The sequence below is a fragment of the Pongo abelii genome, chromosome 2 (assembly GCF_028885655.2).
Source record: "Pongo abelii isolate AG06213 chromosome 2, NHGRI_mPonAbe1-v2.0_pri, whole genome shotgun sequence".
Lineage (NCBI taxonomy): Eukaryota > Metazoa > Chordata > Mammalia > Primates > Hominidae > Pongo > Pongo abelii.
Genome location: NC_085928.1, coordinates 156967772 through 156992227, shown reverse-complemented (window position 1 = coordinate 156992227; position 24456 = coordinate 156967772). Strand labels below are relative to the sequence as shown.

At 49.2% G+C, this 24456-nt stretch overlaps 1 protein-coding gene across 4 annotated transcripts; it reads left to right on the top strand.

Annotated features, from left to right (window-relative positions):
- The first annotated feature begins 1259 nt into the window (after positions 1-1259).
- Positions 1260-24182, top strand: ZIC4 (Zic family member 4). Of its 4 annotated transcripts, XM_063722262.1 has the most exons (6): positions 1260-1717; positions 2231-4136; positions 5288-5372; positions 11718-12335; positions 16940-17255; positions 19333-24182. In XM_063722262.1, coding segments are annotated over exons 2-6 (1155 nt in total). In that variant the 5' UTR covers positions 1260-1717; positions 2231-4001; the 3' UTR covers positions 19334-24182. The 4 variants fall into 4 exon arrangements, with proteins under 4 accessions (XP_063578332.1, XP_063578333.1, XP_002814195.2 ...); XM_063722263.1 differs by having other exon boundaries at positions 1260-2707; XM_002814149.5 differs by having other exon boundaries at positions 1260-4136.
- The last annotated feature ends 274 nt before the right edge of the window (positions 24183-24456 follow it).

The window sequence follows — 24456 nt, the reverse complement described above, 5'->3', positions numbered from 1 at the left end:
AGCAGAAAAAGAAATAACACTCCCTTTGATTTAGTTAGGAAAATGCAGACATTTGGATTCAGTGCAAACATACAACACTCGCTTGTTTTCGCGATGCGGCCCTCGATTAACCTGTCTTTGCCTAGCGCAAAGTCTATTCAACAACTGCGCGTAGTTTCTTTTTGTCCCTTCCACAAAGAGCCATTGACTATATATTAAAATGATTGTTGAAAGGTAGGGGAGTATGGTACTTAAAAGCAGGAAAAAAAAAATCCCTGTGACTCAATCAATTAAGCCGAGCAACATTTATGCATTTCAAAAAATGCACGCGGATGCGGGGGGTTGTGGGGATGAAGGTTGCATTTCTCCGCAGCTCTGTTTAAAACCCAGCAGTCCTGGCCGAGGGTTTAGCTGAAGCGTCTGCATATTCATTAGGTCTAATTATTTTCTAGTAAGGAAAACACAAAAAGCCAAGAGTCGGAATCCTTCAATTTACCCTTTGTTTCTAACTTCATTTGGCTTCTTTGCAGCTGAATCAAAGCCCTAAACTATTTTCCAAACAAAGAAACCTCAACTCATCCTTTCATAGGCGGCCGGGTTAGGAAACTCACCGTGCCCCAGCGAGAGGAAAATGAAAATGAATATATTTTTTGCCCTGACGCCAGCGCTGACTGCACCGGCTGGAGGAAGGCAGGGTCAGCATCCGCCGCTCCTCGCCTTTCTGGTTTTCTGGTCTTCTCACCAACTAGATTCTCGCTTGGGGCTGGCCAGGGGAACTGCCCTTTCCATGGGCTGTGCTTGCTCAAAAGTCGGCTTGGGTATCCGGGATGATTTCTCAGTGACTGAAGGGACCTGGCTGAGCATTTGTGCTTGTGCTGGGAAATATAAATTCGGGAAAAAAAATTAATTGTTCTGTTCCCATCAACAAGTCTGAGTCCAGCAGCCCAGCATTTCCCACCAACTTTGAGTAGAATGGAATGAGGAGTGGAGGTAAAGAAAGGGCCGAGGTATCTTTAAAAATTATTATTCACTTGGTTGGAAAAAAAAAAAAAGATATATCGGAGGCACTAAGTCTTTTTACCTACAAGGGGAAGTTGGATCCTGCTTCCCCTGGAGTTGAGAAAACCTCATCTGCAAGGAGAAGTTTTCTCTAGAGGCTGTATTCCTTTCACTAGGGAGAATAGATATTGAACCCACCTCGCCCGCCTTTCAGGAAACACACGCGGGCGCACACACACACACACAACAAGGGAGGGGACCTAAGGGGGGAAGGGTAGCTGTTGGGAGGGGGAGAGGGAAAATAATTCTTCAAAAAAGAAAAGTCAGTCTTCTCCTCTCCAGTCCGTGGAAAATCCAACGGGGACGTTGACAAGAGGGTATTTTTAGGAAACACATCTAAATATACAGGGTAAGAGTGAATGTGAGAAAAAAAAAAGTTGTGGGTTGTAGAAGTTATCAAGTGGGATTTGCGGCGCTCTCTGCAGGAAACGCGAGCGGCTCCAGTTCAAAGCCACATACACCAACGTGACATATAAGCCATTAAAATATCATCCTGACGGCTCATTTCTGCTTCATCATACATTCCCTAACTGCTTCCCGAAAGCTGGAAAAGGAGAAGTGAAGGATGACCGCCTTGCTGGAACCACAAAAGAGAGGCTTGAAGGGGTTTGTGGTCCCCTCTCAGCCACCCCGAAATGATGTGCAGAAATGAGGCGATCCTGGCAACAGGTGGAGTGGGGTAAGTGCGTGAGTCCAGGGGGCAGACAGATGAGACCTGTACCTCCAGCGACCGGGTAGCAAGTGCCCTCAAGGGGGCCACTGGCACCCAAACCCCAGTGGGGGAAGAGGCCCGGCCAGTCTTTCTGCCCCATCTCCTCCTTCATCCCACCCCCCTCCCCCAATCGTGGATACAGGCCCCACCCCACTGACACTAAGGGGAGGAGGGGGCCCTTCCGCAAAGGGGCAACGCAGAGGATGAGTCCATCCCTTCTTCCCAGGAGGAGGGAAAAGGGGTACAAATGGGGCTCCCACTGGCACAGGAACCAGGAGCAGTTTGTTGCCTGCCTGCCTTCCCTTCTCTCCTTGTAAATTGCCTGGGTGCCCCACCGTGGGCACAAGAATGGAAGTTGTGGCCCAGAGCTTCCCTCGCGAAAAATGAGCAAGGCGGGTGCCGGGAGGGGGCCTTTACAGGAGGTATCTCTGCTCTGCCCCCAAGGTGGTGGCTAGGAGGGTCTCTGCTTCCCCTCTCCAGGGTCAAAGCGCCAAGTTAGCCCAGATGGCAGCAAGACGATGGAACTTCTCCACCCCAACCTGACGGCAGATGCCGCCTGAGTCCACCTCCGGGCGGCTCCTTGCCCTCCCTCATCCTGGTCCTGCCTCAGGAAGCTGACTGCTGGGATCTGCTCTCTGCGCGCGGCCAGCAGTGGGTTCGGGACTTGGCTTTCTTTATCTCCAATGCGAACAAGAGCAGCAACTAGCTGTCTGGGGAGCAGACCGCAGCTCCTAGGATTCTGGCCCCTAGCCTAGATCCAGGGACATTGGAAATTAGGGGCCAGTAAGGAGGGAATAGAGCTGAGCTGTGAAAGAAAGCTAGGACTGGCTCAAAGGTTGGACCTGAAAGTTGGGATTGATGAATGGCCCATGTCAAAGTCTTAGGAAAGCGGAGGGGCTTTTGGAGGGTTGCACTTCGGCCGTCACCGTCTTCAGGAAACTCCCTTTGGATTTCAAGGTCATGTTTTCCCCGCTTTCCGACAGTATTGTCCTCGCAGCGACCCACACCACTGCATGCCGCTCTTTTTTCTCCTGTCTCAGCCGCCTGCAGGTTGGGGGAAGGGTGATTCAAAGGGAGGGCTAAATGCCCAGCCTGATCTACTGATATTCTATTCTGTATCTCTATTCTGGGCTCTATTCTGGGCACCCGGAGGCTGCCCACACTTACTTCAGCCCAAGCTGGGAAACCCAAGCTTCTCCCTCTAGAGAACCGGAGAATGAGTAAAGGCCCCTGCACAACCCAGCCTCAGCAAACTCCTGGAGCTTGAGGGTCGAATGGAGGGGAGCCAGAAAGGTGCAGGGTGCAGATGAGTAAATCAGGCAGCGGGCAAAGGCCGGGGCCAGTTTCCTCTCTAGCTCAGAGCTCCCTGCCAGCTTTCAGGGTTTTTGCCCTGCGCCCGCCAGGGACAAGTTGCAGCGGAGAGGTGGGCATGCCTTTCCCGCGCCTGCTGGCTAGTCAGTAAGGAGCAGCTCTGGAACTGAAGTCTCCAGCTGCAGCTGACCTCTGACCTTGGGTAGTCCTGCGCCGGCTAGGTCGGCCCCACAATTTGCAGCTTCCGAGGCTCCCCCAAATAAAAATGGTGCTTTTTGCGCCTACCCACTGTCCCACCTTCTTGGCTCTCCTCCGGCACTATCAATCACTGGAGCTCCCTGGCACCCGTTCTTCTTCTCAAGGTGGGGGCAGGAGGGCAGATTCCAAAAGGTCTCCAGGATGTGCTATGGACTGGTAATTAGGAGGCCGTGGTTGATGTGGGGATCAAGTATTTGGGGAAAACGAAACTGAGTTTCTACATTCCGTGGTTGTTTGGGACCTCAGGTCCAGGGGCCCCAGGATTGCTCCCAAATTCTCTCACCTCTCTTTCAGCAAGATGACTGGCTTGTTTGCTAAGTGGTGTCAGAGTCTGAACTAAAGGAGATGTTTACCCTAGTTCCCTGTATAGGCTGTGTGATGGAAATGCTATAGAGAGCCTCCTAAGGTCCCTGTTGCCTGCCCTAGTCCAATCTCTGCAATATTTGTTTGCATGTCTATGGGTCTGTAGTGCACAAAAGGCTAACAGGACCTGGGACAGAAGTGATCCAGACCTCTTAGAAGTTGGGTTGGGGCTGCCTTATGGGTGGACAGGGATCTGTAGGGAACCTCACACCCATTTCCCCCAGAAGCAAAAGAGCAAATTCTATTATTGCCAACCAACCAGGACTTTTCCATGCCAGACATCCTGCCATGAGGAAATTTCAGAGCGAGGACGCCCAGCATGCCACCCTTCTGTAGGAATGCAAAGTTAGGCCTCCTTTCTTTCCTGATTTGTGCTGGAAGGAGCTTATTACCTTTGGGGAAGAATGCCTTTTGGTTAGAAAGACTTGAAAATAATAACAACCTCTGGGAAAAGGTGAGTCTACCCCCCTGCCTCCCAGGCCTGGACCTAGAAAAGAGGGGAGATGGAAGGGTAAAAGCCGCCAAGCTATTTGGAATTCAGGTTGGAGGTTGAGGAGGAGAGAGAGAGAGAGAGATCTTTGTGCATGGAGAACTGGATACCCTTTAAGATAACAGAGTCCCACTTGGATTTGGCCTGTGGTTCAACAAGTTAAACAACTGCTTGTTCTGTGGGCAGACATCCCCATTGACAGAGGACTTGCTGTGTTTGTCCAGCCTGAGACCTTTTCAATGACTGTTTTTCTTTCTAGGCCAAATTGAGGGTGGGGGCCGGGTAGATGCTTCTGTCTGGCTGCTCAACTGCCTCAGCCTTGCCTGACAGATGCAGAGGTCCTCAGGATGGCTTTAAGTATTTAAGGTGACCAATGGCTTGGTAGCTTTAGTCACAAAGTGAATCTGATGAGTAATGTGTATATCTTATGGGAGGTGTTATTTCTACCCTTCTCAACTATGAAATGTGGATGATTTGAACCAAATGATTAAAATTATACCTTTTTAACCTGACAAATTTTATATTAATTTTAAAAAGTCAACCGGTGATGAATCCCAATTGGGTCTGGGGTGTGGGAAATGTGAGGCTAAGGAATTCTGCACCACCACAGGCAGAACAGGATTTGAAAACCTGCAAAGAAATTCCTCTCCTTTTGGTTCCAACATTTATAAATCAAATTTTAGCTGCTAACCTCTCAGAGTTCAGTAGGCTCTCCCCACCACACCTCACTAAATTTCAGTTAATAAACTTCAGAAAAATAATAAGGTTTCTTATGCAATTAATTCAGATTTGAGAAGCTACAGATTTTTGAGCACTGACTAAAAGAGAGCTTACTTCTGCTTGCAAGAAACAACAAAGGAGTTTCAAATAAAAGCCTAGCTGGGAAATTATAATTTTTCAATGTTTTTATCACCAAAGATATATCATTTTGCAATATGGGCAGTTCCCGGCAGAATCCTTTTCTTTAGCTTCAAAATTTGAAAATGGTCAAAGAAAGACCGAAAGATCTTCAGATCAACTCCTTCTTTCATTCATACATTCAAACCACAGAATGTTGCCACACAGACGTGTAAAATTGTTTAACTAGTGACTGTCACTCTTTTCTTCCCAAACAGGCTCAAAGTCAGAAAATGAGATACAAGACATCCTTGGTGATGAGGAAACGATTACGGCTTTACCGAAACACTCTTAAAGAGTCAAGTAAGTTAAAATCCTCCTTTGAATATTGGTTTGCTGGTTTCTTTTCTTCTTCTTCTTTTTTTTTTTTTAAGTAGGAAGTTTTGTTTTGTCTTTTGTTTATGTTGGGTTGAGAGTTTGGGGGGGGTTTCTTGAGTTCAAATGAAACTTAGAACTCCTTAGTGTTCAATACATTTGCACACAAATCAATGACACAACGTCCCACCAGCATCCAGCTAATCCCCCTCAATGCCTACTCATCTGGACGTTCCAGAATTAATATTTGACGATTCTCTCATTGAAACAACCACCCCTGACCTTCTGCAATTCCACTGTCACGTTATTCTATGACATATTCATCTTGAATTCATTTCCAGACAATTTGATTGGAATGAGGTTTGACATGTATTGGCTTCCATGAAAGAAGCAGACTTTGATCTGGATGACGGGGTTTACATGATATACATCATCTTTACCAGGGATACCAGCCTTCTGCAATGTGGTAGTGACGAGGTTCCCACAATGTGGTGTCTGAACAGGGAGTGACTGACAGCTGCTCTGTCAGGAATACCTTCATTGTGAAGAATTTAATTTAATATTCCATTTAGAATAAGCATATGATTTAGTGTGGGGTATTTTCCCTTCCAGGAGTCTAGTTTTCCTCATTTCAACTATATCACTAGCTGATGGTTGCCTCCAAAGATGTTCTCTCATTGGTAGACAAAGGAACCTTCTTAACCAAAGTCAAATAGACAACCCAGGAAATGGCTCTCTATATTATCTGGCGATGATTTAATAGCAAAAGTCTCAAGAGAGGTATGAGTTATTATGTAAATTCAGTTGTTTTGATTCCTTAATACTGTTTTGGAAGATCCAAAAGCAATGTTTCCTAAGCTTTTGTCACAGGATGTTTTGTAGAATCCTCGCTTGGAAATTAAAGCATATCCAAGTATATTTTCTTCCATACTCAGTTCCATTAATGATGTTTAAAACTCAAATTTCCATAGCAGAGGAGAAGAATATCCTCCTTTATTGCCAAAATCCTAGTAGATCTCATCTCCTTTGCACAATTTGGGCTTAGAAATACGGATGGCCTCCTGCAGCTTAAGTTATTTCTTTGCATAAGAATAGAGACAACCTCCCTCTGTAGGAATCTTGAAGTCTGTCTGTGACTAGCCTCTAAAGAAATTTACCTCTGTTTAGGGTGGCAACCTGGCCAGAAAAAGGGAAGAAAGAACTGAACAAGTGACTATTGATTTAGATGCAGAACATTCAGATGACAAGACTTGTTTCTAGCCAGGTTCTGTACAGTGGCCCTCAGCTGAGTAAGGCCCAGCTCCTGATCTGGGCATAACTTACAACTAATATTCATCATTTAATTTAGCATTGCTTAAAATATTAAAATGGAAAAATAGCCCAGCTGTTGATCTGAAATATCCTCCATTTTTTTTTCTTTCCAAGGGAGTGAGATCAGACATTCAAACCAGTGATTTAAAGAGTTCTGGCAGATGGTGGGGCCACCAAATGTTCTATTTCTAGAAAAGAACTAGGAAATCACTTGTTTATGTCATTGTATTCATCTGGGTAGGGTGAGCAAAAGTGCGTAGGGCATGATTCTGGGCACTGGTTTGCAGAGGCTCTGATGATTGAGAGATATTTGGGGTCTAGTGGTGGAATATGCTCCAAATAGGTCCCCATGAAAACAAGCTTCCAGTGTTTCATTTTGACATGTGCTAAAGATCTGTGGGTTGTGAGATATTCTTTTTCTCTACAAATGAAGCACAAAAGTAGACTTAACAATGCTATAGCTTCAGGTATGGGTAGGAATAGAATGCTTCAGTCAAGCATTTGGTGTTGGGGGCAGGTATAGTGAGATGTTTCTGGAAAAAAAATCTGAAGACCACTGAGGAGACACCATTCCTTAGCCAGCTCAATTGATAATCTCTGTAGCCTGGGTTCCCTGCTTCCTGAGCTCTGGAAGACTGAAAATGATCTCTCTAAAGACTAAAATATACCTCTCAGATGTTGATGCCCCATCACCTTTAACTGGATACTGCTTTGGGGCTTATTTCAAAGATATACCTTGAAGACCCTTATGTAATTGCCCAAAGTTCCTTGTCTGTAAATATTAGTTGTACAATTGGTTTTCCCTTATTGCTGTCTCTGGGGAAATGTCCTTCTAGGAGAATGTCTGGTCCCATTGCTGGGTTTAGCCAACCAACATATAGACCATATACCTCTAAGGAACGTGCAAAGATCAGGCAACCTCAGTGACCTGCAGGTCTACTGATGCCTGGCTACTCAAGCAAGAAGCAGCTACCCAAAATGGGTCCAGATGTTTTCAGCTTTCAAGAGAAGGCTGCATCTGGGAAGGAGCTCCATGGGGCCAGCCTACTCTCCATGATTTTGGCTGAATCAGATGTGTTTGCCCTTTTGCTGCTGGCACAAAAAAGTCATACACAAGTTCAAAGCTTTTCAAAGGCAAAGTGACTAACAGAAAGTGTGTAGTATGCTAGCAGACTATGTGTATAAAACCTCTGTTTCTTAACCCTGGAGTCCAGCGAGTCAGTGGTTAGAATTCCAGAGGGCCCATAAACTTGGATGAGAAAAAAATGCATCTTTATTTTCACAACCTTCTATTGGAAAGTTAATGTTTTCTTCTATGATGAATATGCACAGCAAATACTGGACTATTAGGAGTTCAACAGACTCACCAGGCTTCCTAAGGGTTCCACAGCCTGAAACAACTAAAACCCCCTCTTCTCCTATCTGTCCGTAATGTTATTCAGAGCTTTTGATGGAGGTGGGATCATGGTGTGTATATTAAGAAATCTGGCCAGGTGCAGTGGCTCATGCCTGTAATCCCAGCACTTTGGGAGGCCGAAGCGGGCAGGTCACCTGAGGTCAAGAGTTCAAGACCAGCCTGGCTAACATGGTGAAACTCCGTCTCTACTAAAAATATAAAAATTAGCTGGGCATGATGGTGGGTGCCTGTAATCCCAGCTACTTGGGAGGCTGAGGTGGAAGAATCGCTTGAACCAGGGAGGCAGATGTTGCATTGAGCCAAGATGGCGCCTTTGCACTGCAGCCTGGGTGACAGAGGGAGACTCCCTCTCAAAAAAAAAAAAAAAAAAAAAAAAAAAAATCCGTGTTTGTGCAAATCAGAGTCTTAAAGCTAAAATGAGTTTGACAAACATTCTGAACTATTAGTTTTAGATTACCTAGGATCCAGCAGAGAAAAAAATATTTTAATTGCCGGACTATTGCAGAAGTTCCCCTGCACTTAAACCTGAATACCACATAAGCTGAACAAGTTCGGTGTCAAGATGCAGATAGTAAAAACAGCTGGGCAAGGAGTCTCAGGTAAAAACATACTCTGGCTTTTGTTTTGCTTTTTGGAGCCCTTCATAGGTTCAGTCCAGAGTTGCCTAGACAATTGCATCATTCAACATACACCTGTGAGGTGAAATTTCACCTGTGAGGTGAAATGACTCATTGAGATGTGTAAACCTTTCACTGGAAACCTGGCCAAGCCACTGCTTGGATGAAGGGAAGACAGGGGAAGGATCAGAGAGATGGTGCCTGTTGGTGTAGGAGTAAATCATGGGAGAAAGTGAAAGCCAGGGAGACATATCCTGAGAGTCTAGTCACAAAACTGCTGTGTGGAAGCCCTTGGTTTTGAGAGTAGGGAGTAAGGGTCTGGCAGTCAAATACTCTTCTCTAACTTTTTAAAATTATTTTTTTAAATACTGACGAGTATCTATTGGTAGAGTTATCCAAGCTCTTCCTGTAGGAGGAGCAGAAAGACCTGGACGTGTCTAAGTGGAAAGAAATTGTTGTGGAAGTTAATCCCTCCCTAAAGTGCACCCAAGGGAGGAACAATGCATTAAATGAAGGTCTCAAAGAATCTGCCAACTGTTATACATCAGTTAATTATTTTTAAAAAAAATTTTTTAAGCCTTATTTACTGACCAGGAAATGTATAAGAATAGGCCTTGGTGCTGGGGATGGGAGGAGGGGCAGTTCAGTCAATTTCTATTCAGCATTGCTGGTATCTGCCGAAACTTCTTGCCTCTGCTAAGGGGTATGGGATATTTTACTCAATGTTTAAAACTTTTCTTAAAGAAACAAGCCTTTCTCTGTTTGGGCGACACTTTTTATGGCCGCCAGGGAAGCCCAAGCACTTAGGCTGGCATTTTCGGCTGCAGCGACAAGGCAGGAGTCCCGGCCAGCAGCCCTTTAAATCGCCGGACGACGCAGCTGACCTTAGCCGGTCGGCTCAGACAAATGGCTACCGCCCGCCCCCAAAGCCCCCCAACCCCCGACTCCCGGCTTTTGCCACACTCGACTGAGCCAGAACTTAAGTTTTTTTCAACCAACCGACCCCCATCCCACCAAGGTGGCCCCCCTAGCACTGGAAGGCATCTTGTCAGAGGCGGCCACGAGCCTGCAGGGCCCTCTCAGAGCCTGGAAGGGGAAACGCGGCGTGCACTCTACAGAGGCCTAAGACGAGGTAGGAGGAAGCAGAGGAGGCTCGGACCGCAGGCAACAAGTAGCCGAAGCTGAAAGTGGAAGTCACCCTTAAATCCCCTCTCGCAGAGGCTCCGTAGGACTGCAGGGAATAGCGCTCAGGATCTCTGATTTGCCCAGGGAGATCCGAGAGCGAAAACCTGTTTCTCCTGGATGCACGCCCAACTCCTTTGTTTCTTTGGCCAGCAGGCCCGCGGGTGGGTGTGACTTGTGGCGGGGAGAGTCCTTTCAGGAAGGCATGGGTTCGAGCCCAGCCTTTCCAGGCCGTCACCACTTCCCGCCTAATCCTGTCCCTGGTCAGAGCCAGATCCTTGGGTTTCGCGCGTCTTTGAGCTCTCCAACACCGGGGAGGAGGGGCCTGCAAGGCTAAATGGGAAGAGAGTATAGAGGAAAAAGAGGGGGAGGGGAGAAGAAAGGAAGACGAAGTGAGGTAGAGGGTTTGGAGAAAATAAGAGAGACGAAAAGGACCAGAAAGATGAGGGAAACGAGTCATTTCGGAGAAAGCCAGAAAATAAAATTAGGCTCAGCGGCTGCTAGCCTAGGAGTTTCTCAGCTCCTGGCTCCTGAGTCAGCAACTTCCTTCGGTCCTTCGATCCCGACCCCCTCCTCTTGCAGGTTGCAGGGACAAACTGCCCAACCAGACCTCCATCTCTGTGCACATGATGCTACCCATCAGCCCCGACTGAGGTCCCGCAATGCTGCCTCCCCAAAGTTGTGGTGAATGGTGGCATAACCCAGCCCCGAGTACTTCCAGGAGCCCTGAGTCAAAGCTGATCCACTCAGCTTTCCGGAGAGGAGGGGGAGGAGGCTCAAGGGGAGAGAAAAGGATTTGTGCCCGGGTCAGAGCGCATGAGCAGTGGAAGCTTGAGATGCTGTGGGGGTGGGGTGAGGGAGGGAAAGAGGGTATGTGTTTGGGGGAGAGGTGTGTGAGGGGGTGGGGGTTGGAGCGGGGAAGAGTGTGTGTGTGTGTGTGAGAGAGAGAGACCGACCGCGTGCGGCAGGACCTGTCATCACTGACGTCGGACCCGGCCGCGGGCCAATGGGCTACCCAGGCGATTGTTCCTCTCTGTGGGTCCAGGCCACGGCCCTGAATCTCTATTGACTTCCTAACGCGCCCTGCTGCTACTTCTGTAGTGTGCAGGATTTCGCGTAGGCATTAATAGCCAAGGGGGTGGGCGCGCCCAAATCCAAACCTTGGGAAGAAGAAGAGAAAGAAAGAAAGAAAAAAAAACTTTACAGAAGTTTTTTGTGTGGTTTTCCTTTCCCCTCCCCACTGTCAGGTGGCAGTGGTGTTAGCGGCCCGGTACAGGGAGCTCCGGGGAGCGTGGGCCGGCAAGCTGCCGGCAGCCCTCTCCTAGCCAAGCGGGGCACTGAAAATATATACGGCTGGGGCGCTTCAGAACGACCACCACCTCCAACATCATCATTTCTGTCACCTCCACTCCCCGCAGGGCACCGTGCCCCGGAGCGCCCCGGGGTGTTAGCCGCCAAAGTGCGCTTGGGGCTCAGCTCCTACCCCTCTGGAGCAGAACCCCCAGCAACCCACAGATTCAGCCCTGCGCCTTCCATTACCCCTTACATCTACTCTGCCGCTACCATCCCTCTCTAGCTCATGGCGCGGCAGGGGACTTGGCCGAACAGCAATCTGGCCCAACGGCGGCGTAGGTGTTTGGCCTTGCTCTGCCCACCGGGTTCACTGCTGGCGCCGTCTGGCTCTGAGTTCCACTGCTGACTGCAGAGGCCGTAGTGTGGCAGGGCTGGGCCTGCCCCCCGGGGCCCAGGGAAGAGCGCGCAGCCCACGCCACCCGTTCTCATGCGTGCTATTTGTTTCGACAACAGGTAGCAGCTCTGGACACCATGGCCCCCAGCTCACCGCCGCCTCCAGCCCCTCGGTGTTCCCGGGCCTCCACGAGGAGCCTCCCCAGGCCTCCCCCAGCCGTCCTTTGAATGGACTCCTGCGTCTGGGGCTCCCTGGAGATATGTACGCGCGGCCAGAGCCCTTCCCGCCAGGGCCTGCGGCCCGCAGCGACGCCCTGGCAGCTGCCGCAGCCCTGCACGGCTACGGGGGCATGAACCTGACGGTGAACCTCGCTGCGCCCCACGGTCCTGGCGCTTTCTTCCGCTACATGCGCCAGCCCATCAAACAGGAGCTCATCTGCAAGTGGCTGGCGGCCGACGGCACCGCGACCCCGAGCCTCTGCTCCAAAACTTTCAGCACCATGCACGAACTGGTCACGCACGTCACCGTGGAGCACGTCGGCGGCCCGGAACAGGCCAACCACATTTGCTTCTGGGAGGAGTGTCCGCGCCAGGGAAAGCCCTTCAAAGCCAAATACAAACTTGTAAATCACATCCGCGTGCACACGGGCGAGAAGCCCTTCCCTTGTCCTTTCCCGGGGTGTGGGAAGGTCTTTGCTAGATCAGAAAATCTCAAAATACACAAACGAACTCACACAGGTCAGTATTCGGCGCTGTCTGTCGCGTGCGGACCCTCTGGGGAAGCAGGCCCTCGGGTCTGGATTTCCTCAAGTCCCAACTGAGGGGAGGGGGAAAATATTTTGGTGTTGTTTCCATGAGCCAAGGCCATAAAATATTAATTATGCGCTTCTATTCTTAGAATCACAGAAGTTTCCGGAGGCTGTGTGTAGGGAGGATAGTGCGGGATTTCTGTTCCGGGGGGACAAGGGTGAACGTGCCTAAGACCCTGTGTGTGCAAACATGTGCTGTCTGCTTAAGAGTTTGATTTTAAGATATTTTAAAACAACATTGTTCCCCAAAGTCGTAAAGACATAAGAACAGCTGTCTAAGTTTTTTCCTGGTCCCTTTGGAATTGCGCGGCAGAACTCTTCCACCTGTCGTCCTGATAACCTGGCCCACCTGGACTGAGAGGTTACCAGGCCCTGGAACCTTCTTTAGGAGTTGGGGGTCGAATGGGCTAACTTTGTACGTATTTTTGAGCCTTGGTGGCTGGACACTAGGGATGTTTGGTGAACCCTCACTTTCGCTTTAGCACAGACCTAACGGGACCTATCCACCTTAAATATCATTTACCAAGATGCTAAGGGAAATGGGGACATGTGTCAACTACATCTGCTACTTCTAGTTAACAGAAAAAAAGGAGTATCGTTCAAGAGCCTGCAAAATTGAACTCCTCTGGCCAGAGTATCTCTAATTAATACAACTGCAAGAAGAAAGTTTTCACACTTCCAGAACAGCCTGTGAAGTTACATTAATTAGTTTAGCAGCCATTGTTTGTACTCTCCTTAGTTAGGGTTTTCTCGCTCCTCCTCCCTGGAAGTTTAAGAAATCAACATCTTCTCCCCTCCCCCATTTTGGGGGCAGGAGAAGGGGACTGGTGGGGACAGGAGAAAATAAAATGAATTCCAGCTTGGTGCCCCACTTCTCCTACTGCCCGGTGCCTTGCCTTACTTGCCCCTATTCTTGCTGGAACATCGACAATTGTTGGAGTCAAAGAACTTTCTAAGGCTAGTTGTTCTAACGCCTATCTTCTCTCCAAACTCTCCCTTCCCGGGAAAGGTCCATGGCCCGGACACCGGCACATGCGGAGACCAGACCAAAGTCCACTTGGAGCCTGGCACTTTATTTCTAAAGCTTGTCTGGAAGTGTACGGTTTCCCTGAGCTCTTTTCAGGGTTTCCCACAATGTCGCATGGATCTCACCCCCTCACCCGAAGTTTTAGCTTCGGGAAGGGGCGGTAGGTCACACTGGAATCCTGGCCTCAGGCCTGCTACTCCGGGAGCTGGCGGCGGACACCCGGAAGGTAGACTCGCAGTCCTGAGCTGGAGAAGGAACTCATCTTTAATGACAGGGGTTTTTTTTGTTTGTTTGTTTTGTTTTTTAACAAACAAACTTTTAGAGCTCTTTGCCGGCCCACTGTTTGAATTCTGTGAAGCAGAAAATGGTTAAATTCTTAGCACAGTCGACCTACAGCAGAGAAGCAAGTTCCGTGCGCCACGGCTGGCTCAGGTTTTCGTGTTTTCAGGACAGAATTTTGTGCGTTCTTTCGGTTCGCGGTCCTGATTCATTAGCGGTGGGGGGTGGGGGAAACAACAGACAAAAACAAACAAACAAACACGACCAACAACGAACTACAGAGTCTGGCCTACTCGGGCATTTCCCTCAAATCCCCCTCCTAAGTCATAAAGAGAGGAGAGAGAGAGTGAGATAGAGAGAGAGAGAGAGAAAAAATGTTTCTCAAATGGCAATAGACCTCACTACAAATTATTCATGAAGACAGTTCTCGATTCAACAGGAAAATAATTGCCTTTTCAAATATTAATGGCGTTTCATTTCCTCGAGTCGCGGAAGCGGCAAACAGGAGCAAATTTCTCAGGAGCTGAGATTCTCCCTGACCTGAATCCGGGGCCTGGCTTTGAAGGCGACTGTCCGCACCGAAAGGATTCACTTTGTGGCGGTCACAGCGATCCCGGAACAATGGTGCCTCGGGGAGGGAGGCGCGGGCCAGCTACCGCGCTCTGTCTGGCCACCGCCACCCAGCTCCTCTCCCGGGACCCCTCGGCCGGGGCCGGGATCTAGCCACACCTTCCCCGGCGTCTGAGGGCGAGTCAGAGGTAGAGGAGAAGAGACCGCGCCGGGGCGCAGTCGCCGGGACAACCAGATCCAGCCACAAGTGCGAGAAAATGGCGCTGGCCCAGCTAGCCCGAGCTTCTGAACTTTGTCCGGCGGACCCGGCGCAGGGTCGGAGAAGAGGCCTTTCCGGACTGCTGGGCCTCTGGGATGAGAATCTGGGTTTTCACAGCGCAGCCCCAGGCCTAGGAAGCTCCGAGCGGGCTGCAGGGGCCTAGCCCAACGCCGCCTCTTCACATTCACCCACCCACCCAGGGCGCAGTGCAGGGAGCTGGAGGGAGGGGGAAGGACTGGAGGCCGGGTGTTGGCGGGGGGCGGGGGTGATGTCAAGCGCGGAGACCAGGGCGCCTCCTGCAGCTCCGGAGCAAGCTGGGGCGCGGCCTCACCTGGCCTCCTAGGGGCCTGCGAACTTCCCGGCTGCCGATATCACTCAGTGCACTGCTGCTTTCTCCTCTGCTCCTCTTCTGGAGCGAAATAATTGTTTTTGTTTTACGTGAATGTCCAGCGAGGCGCTCACGAGATCGGATAAGGGTTTGGCGGGATTTTTGTTGGGGGGGGGGGCGGTTGTTGGGGAGGAGCACCAAACTCTAATTCCATTTCACCTCTGTTTTCTCAAAATAACCTTGGTTTCTTTTGCAGGCCCTGAATTGTATGTTTTTTGTAAGTTTTTTTTTTTTTTTGAAAGAGAAGAAGGAAGAAAGTTTTGGGTTTGCAAATGCTGGCAGGAATCAGAGGAGATAAAAATAGGGGCAAATAGGAACACTGATTTGTTCCGCATCTTTCTATCACTGTTTTATAAAATGGTGCCAGTGTCCCGCGAAATGGCAGGTGCCAACACCTTCCAGAGGGTTCAGTGTACTCGCTGTGCTCCTGTAGGGTGGGAATCCAGCGACCGGGTGGTGCCGGAGACCCGGGCTCAGGAGCCGCTGATTGCGCAGAAGCGCAGGTTGTGCGCAAACCTCTCTGTCCGAGCCTCAACAGGGCTCTGGAATTGGGGCTTTGTTTGTTCTAACCAGCCCCAAAGCGCTTGTTTTTCCTGGATGCGGTGGGAGAGGCAACTACAAAGGCAACAGTTCTCCAGCTGTGCGTCTTCCTCCTCAGCTAGACGCTAGGTAGCCGGTTCCTTAACTCAGAGAGCTGGGAGGCAGCCATTTGTTTAAAGCGCCCAGAAACCTTCTTCCCCCATTTCCGCAGCACTTGCAGCTCCGGCAGGAATCTAGGCTTCCGGGTTCTCGGGGTCCTTTCCTCTCCTACACGTCAGCGAATTCAGGTGGCCGTGAGCTCCCCGATTGGGGCTCGTTCCGGCCAATATTGTCACTCTAACGTGCACTCGCGCCTTCCCTCGGCTCTACAGGGCATCGCAGCCACCGAGCCCAGCCCCTCCCCGGCCTATGCCAGCCGCCTGGTCGCCCTCCAGTCTGCGGAGCCAGGCCTGGCCTGACAGCAGCAGCTGTTTTCTTCCCGAAGCCGCAGCGCTCAAGGGCGTGGTTGCGGTAGAGACCTCGGATCCCACTTGGCCTGTGCGGACCCTACCGCGCCAACCCCTCGTCTTAGGCCCGAGAGGTCCGACAGCCAGGTGGGGGTGGTCTGGGCAGACTGGTCGACATCGCAAGTCAGTTCGGACTGGGAGGGCCAGCTGCCCACAGCACGGTCTCCGGGAGGCCTCTGGAGCAGCGTAATAAAATATTATTGCTGGAGAGCGTATCTGGAGGGATGCCGGAAGGTTTAGGCAAGATCTGAAGAATGCTGCTAAATGTTTGCCCTCAGGGGGTAGAAGGAAAGCGGGAGGGGGCTCCATATCCTGTAAAAATCTCTTCTGAAGTGAATCATTGCTCAGAATACCTTTCGCTGCAGCACGAATCCACTTTATGCACACACAATGTGCATGGGCTGCGCATCCTTAAATTATTTCATCGCTTTGGCGTTTGCGCAAAACCTACTTTAGGAAACAATTTGGGCCAGGATGGGGGTGGGTGGGGGGGATGAACGGCTGGGCGGGGTAGCGGCAGAGAAGTTTGGCTGAAACAGCAACTTTAAATCGAGCAGATGTGAGCTTCCCCGTTAACTATATTGTGAGCCCCTCCGTTAATGTATTTCCGAGCAGAGGTGCTTCTGGTTCCAAGTGGAGAAAATTTGGAGGAAACAACCCGAGTGGATCAGGATTTTCGAGGATGGAAACTCGACTAAGATGGAGTCACTGTCGCTCCTCCTCCATACCCTCCCCATGAGCCCAGACGAGGAAGGCGGGAGGGGTGGAGGCGTTCAGGAGAGGGCACCGGGGGCGCTCTCTGCACGAGGGAAAGGGGTGCTCGACCTGAGGCGCCATGGAAAGGGATTTCTGAAAATATTTTGTAGTTCTTTTCCAGAAAATGAGAGACGAATGGGGGAGGGTGGCAAGCACCTGACGGGAACACGACCCACGAGCACTAATGTCTCTGCGTTGCCTCCGCCAGGCGAGAAGCCCTTCAGATGCGAGTTCGAGGGCTGCGAGCGGCGCTTCGCCAACAGCAGCGACCGTAAGAAGCATTCGCACGTGCACACTAGCGACAAGCCATACACGTGCAAGGTGCGGGGCTGCGACAAGTGCTACACGCACCCCAGCTCGCTGCGTAAGCACATGAAGGTGCACGGGCGCTCGCCGCCGCCCAGCTCTGGCTACGATTCGGCTACACCGTCTGCCCTCGTGTCGCCCTCGTCGGACTGCGGCCACGAGTCCCAGGTGGCCTCCTCGGCGGCGGTGGCGGCGCGTAGCGCCGACTTGAGCGAATGGTACGTGTGTCAGGGCTTGGGCCCCATTGCGGCTGCCCCTGCCGCGACCCTCAGAACGGAGCTACCACCTGGCCCTGCTGCTGCTGCCGCCTCCGCCTCCGGTATTAGGGCTGCCTCTGTGGTTGCTGCTTCCGCACACACCGAATGCAGAGTAGGCCACATTTCTGATGCATGAAGAGGGCCAGGGCGGAAGGAAGGAAGGCCGGCCGGCCACCTGTAATAGTTGCTGGAGCTCACTGAATACGCTAATATAATGTCCATTATTTTAAAAGATAAATATGGTCCCCCTATTTATTCTATAGTCACACTCAGCACCATCACCCCCACACGCGCCTTCATGACTGGGTATCATAAAACCAGGGTTAGGGGCGAAAAGAGACAGGGAGATGGAAAAAAATTGGAGAATTTATGTGCAATCCTGGCAACTGCAGATGACAAAAGTTAAGCCACAAATTTCCCGCATGCTTCGCAGAATGCGAAATATTTTTCTCGAGGACTGGGCCGCTCCCACCCCCACTCTAACCCTCCCCTCCCCGACATTAATTCCAACCTCAGAAATTCAGATCAAGGGAAGGGGGCAAAGGGAATTCCAGAGCCGTTTTCTTGACTCCAGTTTCTTTTCTCTTTGCCTTCCTATGGTTTCCCCTTCCCTAGGTATCCTTTGAAACAAAAAATACACAAGTCCTAATTTTTCCAACCTCCTCTATAAAGGAGATAAGGGAGATTCATCGTCTTTTCAGCAGGGGGTGGGTGGGTGGTGATTAGACGCTTCCACCCCTATGGAGTGGCCTGGGCACACAGATAAACAACTGCCTGTCGTCCACAGACTAAATATACATTGTATACTTGGGGTAGGGAGTGAATTCAAAACAAGAAGAAATACAGACAAAGGAACACCAGAGAGGCTTCAGGATTCAATGCTGTGAGTCCGTCCTCCCCGGGCCCTTTTTCCACCCCAACCCCTGTAGAGGCGTTGCCTGTGGAGTCTTGTAGGTGCTTGGGCTCCGGGTGTAGAGCAAGCTGATGACGTCACTAAGTCGAGGCCTCTAAAATGGAGAGACCTGACCTAGGCGGCCGTGTCTGGGTGAATTGCGTCAATTCGGTGATGGTCTTTGTCAGTAATTGCACAATGTTGTTCTTATTTTTAAAAAGGTGTAGGGGGAACTAGAGAAATGATCCACAATAATAAATATTGTAAAGGCAAACACCCAGTGGGTCTAGATTGAATGTGTATTTGATATGCTGCGTATGAAGTCCCCAGAAAAAAAGAACCAGATGTTGAAGGAGGGGGCGAGAAAGGCCTTTGCAATTGTTGCCAAAGGGAAAAAGATCAGGTCCTTTTTCCCCCCTCCCCCCATCTGCAGGGAGAATGGGGCTGCCCCAAAATCCTACCTAAGACTTGAGGAAGTAAAGGAAAATAAAATAATAAAGCTTTGGCAGATTCATCCCAGTTCCCTAAGAATTTGAAAATCAGTGTGTGTGTATTGGGGAGGGAGGTGGGTTTTCTCTCTGGGGAGGGCCCCCCAAAAGACCTCAATTTTAAAATCTGAGCCCAGCAAACAATTCCTGGCCCTGCCACTGATGAATTTTCTTCTGCTCTATCCTCTTCAGACACAATTAGACAATTAGCACTCCTTCCCCCAGACCCCACAACTTTCATCAGATGAAATAACATCCTAACTGGAGTGGAACTATTTTCATGACTCCAAATAAAAAATGCAATCTTCCAAATACACCCTTAGTGAATCCGTCCTTGAGAAAGGGGGACTGAAATTCCTGCCTACACCTAATACAATAGGGCCCAGAGGCTGCCTGACCCAGCGCGGGCAGTCGGCAACAAACAACTCCTTCCCATAGTGAAACACCAACCCCACCACTAAGGTGCAGAGGGCATTTGCGGAACTTGCTGCTTCTGCCAATGTTTAAAAAGTCCCCTTTCTTGAAGTAGGACTTTTTTCCTTCTCTTCTGTTTCTAGGCTCCCCACTTTGCTTTCTATCTCAATCTAAAATAATGAAATAAAACAAAAATGTTTGGTCGGCCACTAATCGCCTTTAATTTTTCATTTGCTTGTTACAGATGTCCACCGCGTTGCTCGCAAGGTAATCTCGCTCCGCGCAGCTGAGCGCCCCGCATCTCGCGCCTGCTACATCAAAGGGCCCGCGCACAAAGCAGTGTTTCTTCGCCACGGTGCATCTTCATGGTAAGTTAGGATTTCTATGGCAATGTGCAAGTCGCACTGAAATCCTGAAAGGCCAAGCCTGGAGCCCGTCCAGGCTTTTCATTAAGGACATAATATTTACGTCTAACAGACCTTTTTTCTTGTGTATACAAGTATATATTTTTGTTTGACGCGGACTAAATCATTTTCATTTAATTTCCGGTAAACAAAACCCACGCGAATGGGCACTTGTACCCGATCATAATAAAAATGGATAATAATGTGAAGGAAGAAAAGAGCCGCTTGAATCACCGCTCAGCCCCCTTTGTTTCTGCTTTCTGCGGTGATCAGAGGGCGCATTTGGGTTTGATGGCGAGTTTCTAAAGGCGAGGAAATGGTTTGTAAGAGGGGAAAGAAAAGGAGAAAGGTCTAATCAAGCTCGGGTTGTTCAAAGAGTCAGGTTTTGGGGTTGAAAGTGTGAGTTTGACGGTGCATCAGCATGCCGCGTTAGGCTCGCCATGGAAATACGCGCGGGGAGCGGCCGCTTCAAAGGCGGCACACTTCACTACAGACACTCTATTAAGATACATTTGCGCTGACCTTTGCTTTCAAGCCATTTAATACTGTCACTGCGCTCTCCAGTATATACTTCCTTTCTAGAACCCGACTTGCCCGCGTTTAGGGGTTCACTCTGCACCCTGATGTGGGAGGCTTTGGCGCAGGGGACACTTTCAGGAAAGGGAGGAGCACAAGGACTCTGTGCATCTTGACTGCGCCCCAGAGAGGCTCCAGGATCAGGAATGAATGATTTTAAAGCAGGCTCCGAAGCTTAACAAATGAGCATTCCAAGCTCAGTTTTGTGCAAATCGCCTTTCTGACTCTTGAGTAGGATGGAGGCTTAAATTTAATGGGGACTTGGGGGGAAGGGAGCCACCCTGGGGGAGTCTGAGGAGTTCAGACTGTGCCCTTGGGAATTTCCACTCTGGCTTTCCGTGCCACTCTTCTTCCTCTCCATCCCATAAGTCTCTTGCGGCCCCTCAAACTTGTTTCTTTCTAAGGCAGGGTGAGTGGTACCCTTAGGCCTGGACTTGTCCTAGATGCAAACTCAAGAGCCCAAGGCCAAGGGGATGTGGGGAAGATGGCAGGAAAGTTAGAAGTCCATGTTCCCTTAATTGTCTTGTTGTTTATTTTATCCAAGTACCCCAGTGAATAGGGGAAAAATAAACACAGTGAAAAAAAATCAAACAGTGGAGTCTTCTTTAGTGCCAGTCCTTGTGGTTGAATAAAAAGGATGGTCCGCTTTCTATTGAGCTGAGAAATCTTTGAAGTGGGAGTTATTATCTGAGACATTCCTGCTTGTCGTCCTAACAACGCTGATGAAATGTAAAAGGTTCTTTGTCAGCGATTTGTTCTCCTCTCTGTCAAACTCCCTCTGCCCCGTTAGTTTCAAACCGTTTCTAAAGAGATAAAAATCTAACTTCTTTTAAAAAAATATCCACACACTGCACCAATACATAACTTTAGGTCTAAGTCTTGCTAAGGGATAAACAAAAGCAATGCCTAGACATCAGGGTCAGGGCCTGGCCTGGCGAAGTATGCAGAAGTTGGGGGGCCCTCAGGACAAGCTTTGGGACATGAGGAAAAGAATGCAGAGAGGGTGCAAGCAGAATACATACCCTAAGTCCATAATTGTGTGTCTGCTTCTTTCTGCTCTGGCTTGCATTCAATCAGCCCAAGTTGGGTCAGCTAGATGGATTTCCTTTGGGTACCCCTCAGGCTCCTAATATTCTTGCGCAGGATCCTTGGAACTTAAGAATGCAGCCAAGCAATTGTTAATATCTCCTGCTCCTTCAAAGCCACCTCTGCTAAAAATAGACCCATTGTGTGTTTCTTCTCACTAGCAGCAATCAACAAGCTCTTTCTGCCATTAATAAGAAGGAGAATAGCTGAAGGAGAGAGATGTTTTATTAATCTCCTGTTTCCTTCAGAATCTTGGCAATTGAAGTTTAGAAGGTTTGGTCTACAACACAGTGATCGAAAATGCATGTAAATGCCCATCCTTCCCCTCATTCACATGTGCAGTTGTTCATTTTATATTGTGCCCAGCAAAGAAACTTTCACCCAGTTCAGGTTTCCCCAAAACTCCTGTGGTGGTTTTAAAGGTGGTTTTAATAAATAAGGATGTGCTGGTCCCCCTACTCTGTGTGTGCTGAATAAATGACTTGTAAAGAAGTTTTTCCAAGCTATAACCCATGCTGTTATTATAGTTGCTGCAAAATGTTCTTCCTGATATTGATTTTATTTGTTAACTGGAGGTCTCCATATGTTTTTTTATATTGCTAATTTATGAGACAATGTAATAATTGCAATGAATGTGAATTATACAGACAGGCAAACATTTTGTAATCATAATTCACATATACACAAAAGCCTGGCTGAAACCTTTAGACTATTTGTACCCTCTCTACCCACACTGTTTGTGATTTATCATCTGTCTATTTAGTGTCAGTTAAATTATGAACTAAATTGAAAATAAAAGTTGTTTGACTGAAAGTGATTGTTGAATGAACAACAAGGTTGAAAGCCATGGCTTGATCTTGTAAATATGTAAATGTAAATGATATTAAATCTGTGATTCCTTTTCCCTCCAAAGGCTTTTGTGTACATGGCACTCCATTTGGCTATTTTCTTTGGAAATAAATAATGTGATGTTTCCCTTCCTCTTTTGAATCCTGGTGTCCTGTTATTGTTTCTTCATCCTGGACGAGATTCGAGACCCTCCAGAAGCCTCCAATTCTCTCCTGTCTTTCTTCACAGCTTCACACAAATATCTCTGGGGGCCTAGTCTCAGGACAGCAAAATGGAGGGACCCCCTAAAGCAGCTATTGTGAGAAAGACTTCTCTCATCCCAATTTCACCCTAATGACACTGACATCATCAACCAATTTATTAATACTTTATAGTATGGAAAAAGTTGAAAGGATGCTCACAGTGTCTGCCAGGAAAGGCTACCTTTCTTCATTTCCAGCTCAGAGCAACGTCAAATAACCACCTCTGAATTCCCAGAGAAAAGCCCAATAGCTGGTGGGAATCAAAACAAGGAAAGAAAAAGACAGGACAGTTTGGCTGTAAGACCTGACTAAGCCCTGGTGCGGTGTCTCAGGCACAGTTGCCCGCAGAGATCTTCCTAGCTGGACCCTACCCCCTCTGGGAGAAGTGATTGCTCAGACCTCAAGGCTCCATTCAGATACCTGCGAAGGTCTATACCTGAAGACTGGGAGGCTACAGCCCACATGACACTTCCCTGGGCCCTGATTGAGATATCTGGTGAGTCTTAGCATCCGATGCACGCACACTTTTATCTGGCCCAGCCACTGGGAAACTTATTTCAAATGAATCACCAGAGCCATTTTCCCTCCTCCACTGCGTGGTCACTGGACCTCTAGATACCCGCATACATTGTTGTCTCTGCACCTACTGCTCAGGAGCCACCTCAGTGAGCAGTTCGCCTGACACTTTTTTTTTTTTTTTAACTCCTGAGAAGTTGGTTCCCGTGGGCTTGGTTGGAGCAAGGGGGTAGATGGAGTGGGAAGACAACGACTCCTGGAGTGGGAATGCTGGGTCTCCTTAGAAAACACATTGGAGACTCAACTCGTAGGGCAAGGGCTGCAGTCCTGGGTAAAACATTGGGAGAAAGGATCCCAGCGCGCAAAGGCGCGCGAGAGACGCGCAGGTGTGATAAAGGAGGCCACGAGGGGAAACCAAGACATGTCCGGATCGATGGGATCCCTGAGAAAGGAGGTCCCTGGACATTAACACTGGAGTTAGCGCCCCCTCCCGTTCATTTCGCGGAAGGGCCCCCTTCCTCCGTCTCGCGGACAGGTTAGAGGGGCCTCTTCTCGACCCGGCCTCTTTGAGAAACAGCACTCATTAAAGCTCTTTAACCGACTGAGCATTGTGGTGAGGAGCAAGTGGGGATTAGGAATGAACTCGAGACTTCCAGTCAAAGCTTTTCTTGGGCTCAGAGCTCTCCGCTCAATCCTGCTGCCTGGAGTCTTCACAGCTGTGCCTGCCCATGGCTCCAGAGAGGATCCCAGCCCTTCTACCGACACCTTCCCATTCCCCCAGGAAAGCCTTGCACGAGAGGGCGCCCAGGAGTTGAGGCCCAAATCATTCCCTAGAATGCAGAGAAAAGACAAGGTGCCCGGGAGGCTCCGCTGTTCTTGACATTCCGCGAAAGAGTTTTGGAGAAGGAAAGGCCTGTCTTTGAACCTTCCAAGATCTAATTGCGAGGCAGTAGAAGAGGAAAGAGAAAGTGCTCTTAGACACCTCAGTGCCCCAGCCACTAGGAGAGGTGAGATTTCCTTTGAGTCATTATTGTTTGGCAGAGTTGAATAGTGTAACCTTTGACAGAGGGTTGAATTTACTGGTCCCCAAGTGCCCTTGGCTAGCCTCACCCTAGAATTATCCCACTTGCTCTCTGGGGAAGTTACCCGCCTCCAACCCTGGATTGACAATGCTCAGGGAAGCTTGGGGGCGCTTTAGTCGTCTAATCATCCCTACACATCATCCTGCTCTTTTCTTCGCTATTCCTAATTAGAGCACCAGGTAGAAACTGTGCTGGCCTGGTGAAAAGATCTTGGATAAGAGGAGGCAGTCTGCCCGCTTGTACACCTACTGGCCCTGTGCCCCTGGATACATGATGAAACGTCTCTGTGCTTCAGTTCCTTCATCTGTAAAATGTAATTAAAATGAACCTCCTTTGCAAGTTTGTTTTGAGTGTTCAATAAGATAATCCTTTAAACGTTTATAATGTACTTGCTAGTACTAGTTGTTATTACTATTACTTATCTTGGGATTCTGTCTTTCAGAAACATTCCGCTAGCTCCTCATTGAATCAGGTGAATATTTTCAGTCCCTAGCAGAAATTGTGGCGCCCTCAGGGGCCCTAAACTCCATAGCAGCGTGCACCTCCTTCAGGCAATCCGAAGGATAGCTGAGAGCCCCGATGTCACTTTGTTCTCTGAGATCAACTCTCTGAG

Coding starts and splice junctions, on each gene's coding strand:
- ZIC4 (XM_063722262.1), top strand. CDS start 4,002: ATGCCACCCTTCTGTAGGAATGCAAAGTTAGGCCTCCTTTCTTTCCTG. Junction 5,373..11,717: donor AAACACTCTTAAAGAGTCAA/GTAAGTTAAAAT, acceptor TTTCGACAACAG/GTAGCAGCTCTGGACACCAT. Junction 12,336..16,939: donor ACACAAACGAACTCACACAG/GTCAGTATTCGG, acceptor TGCCTCCGCCAG/GCGAGAAGCCCTTCAGATGC.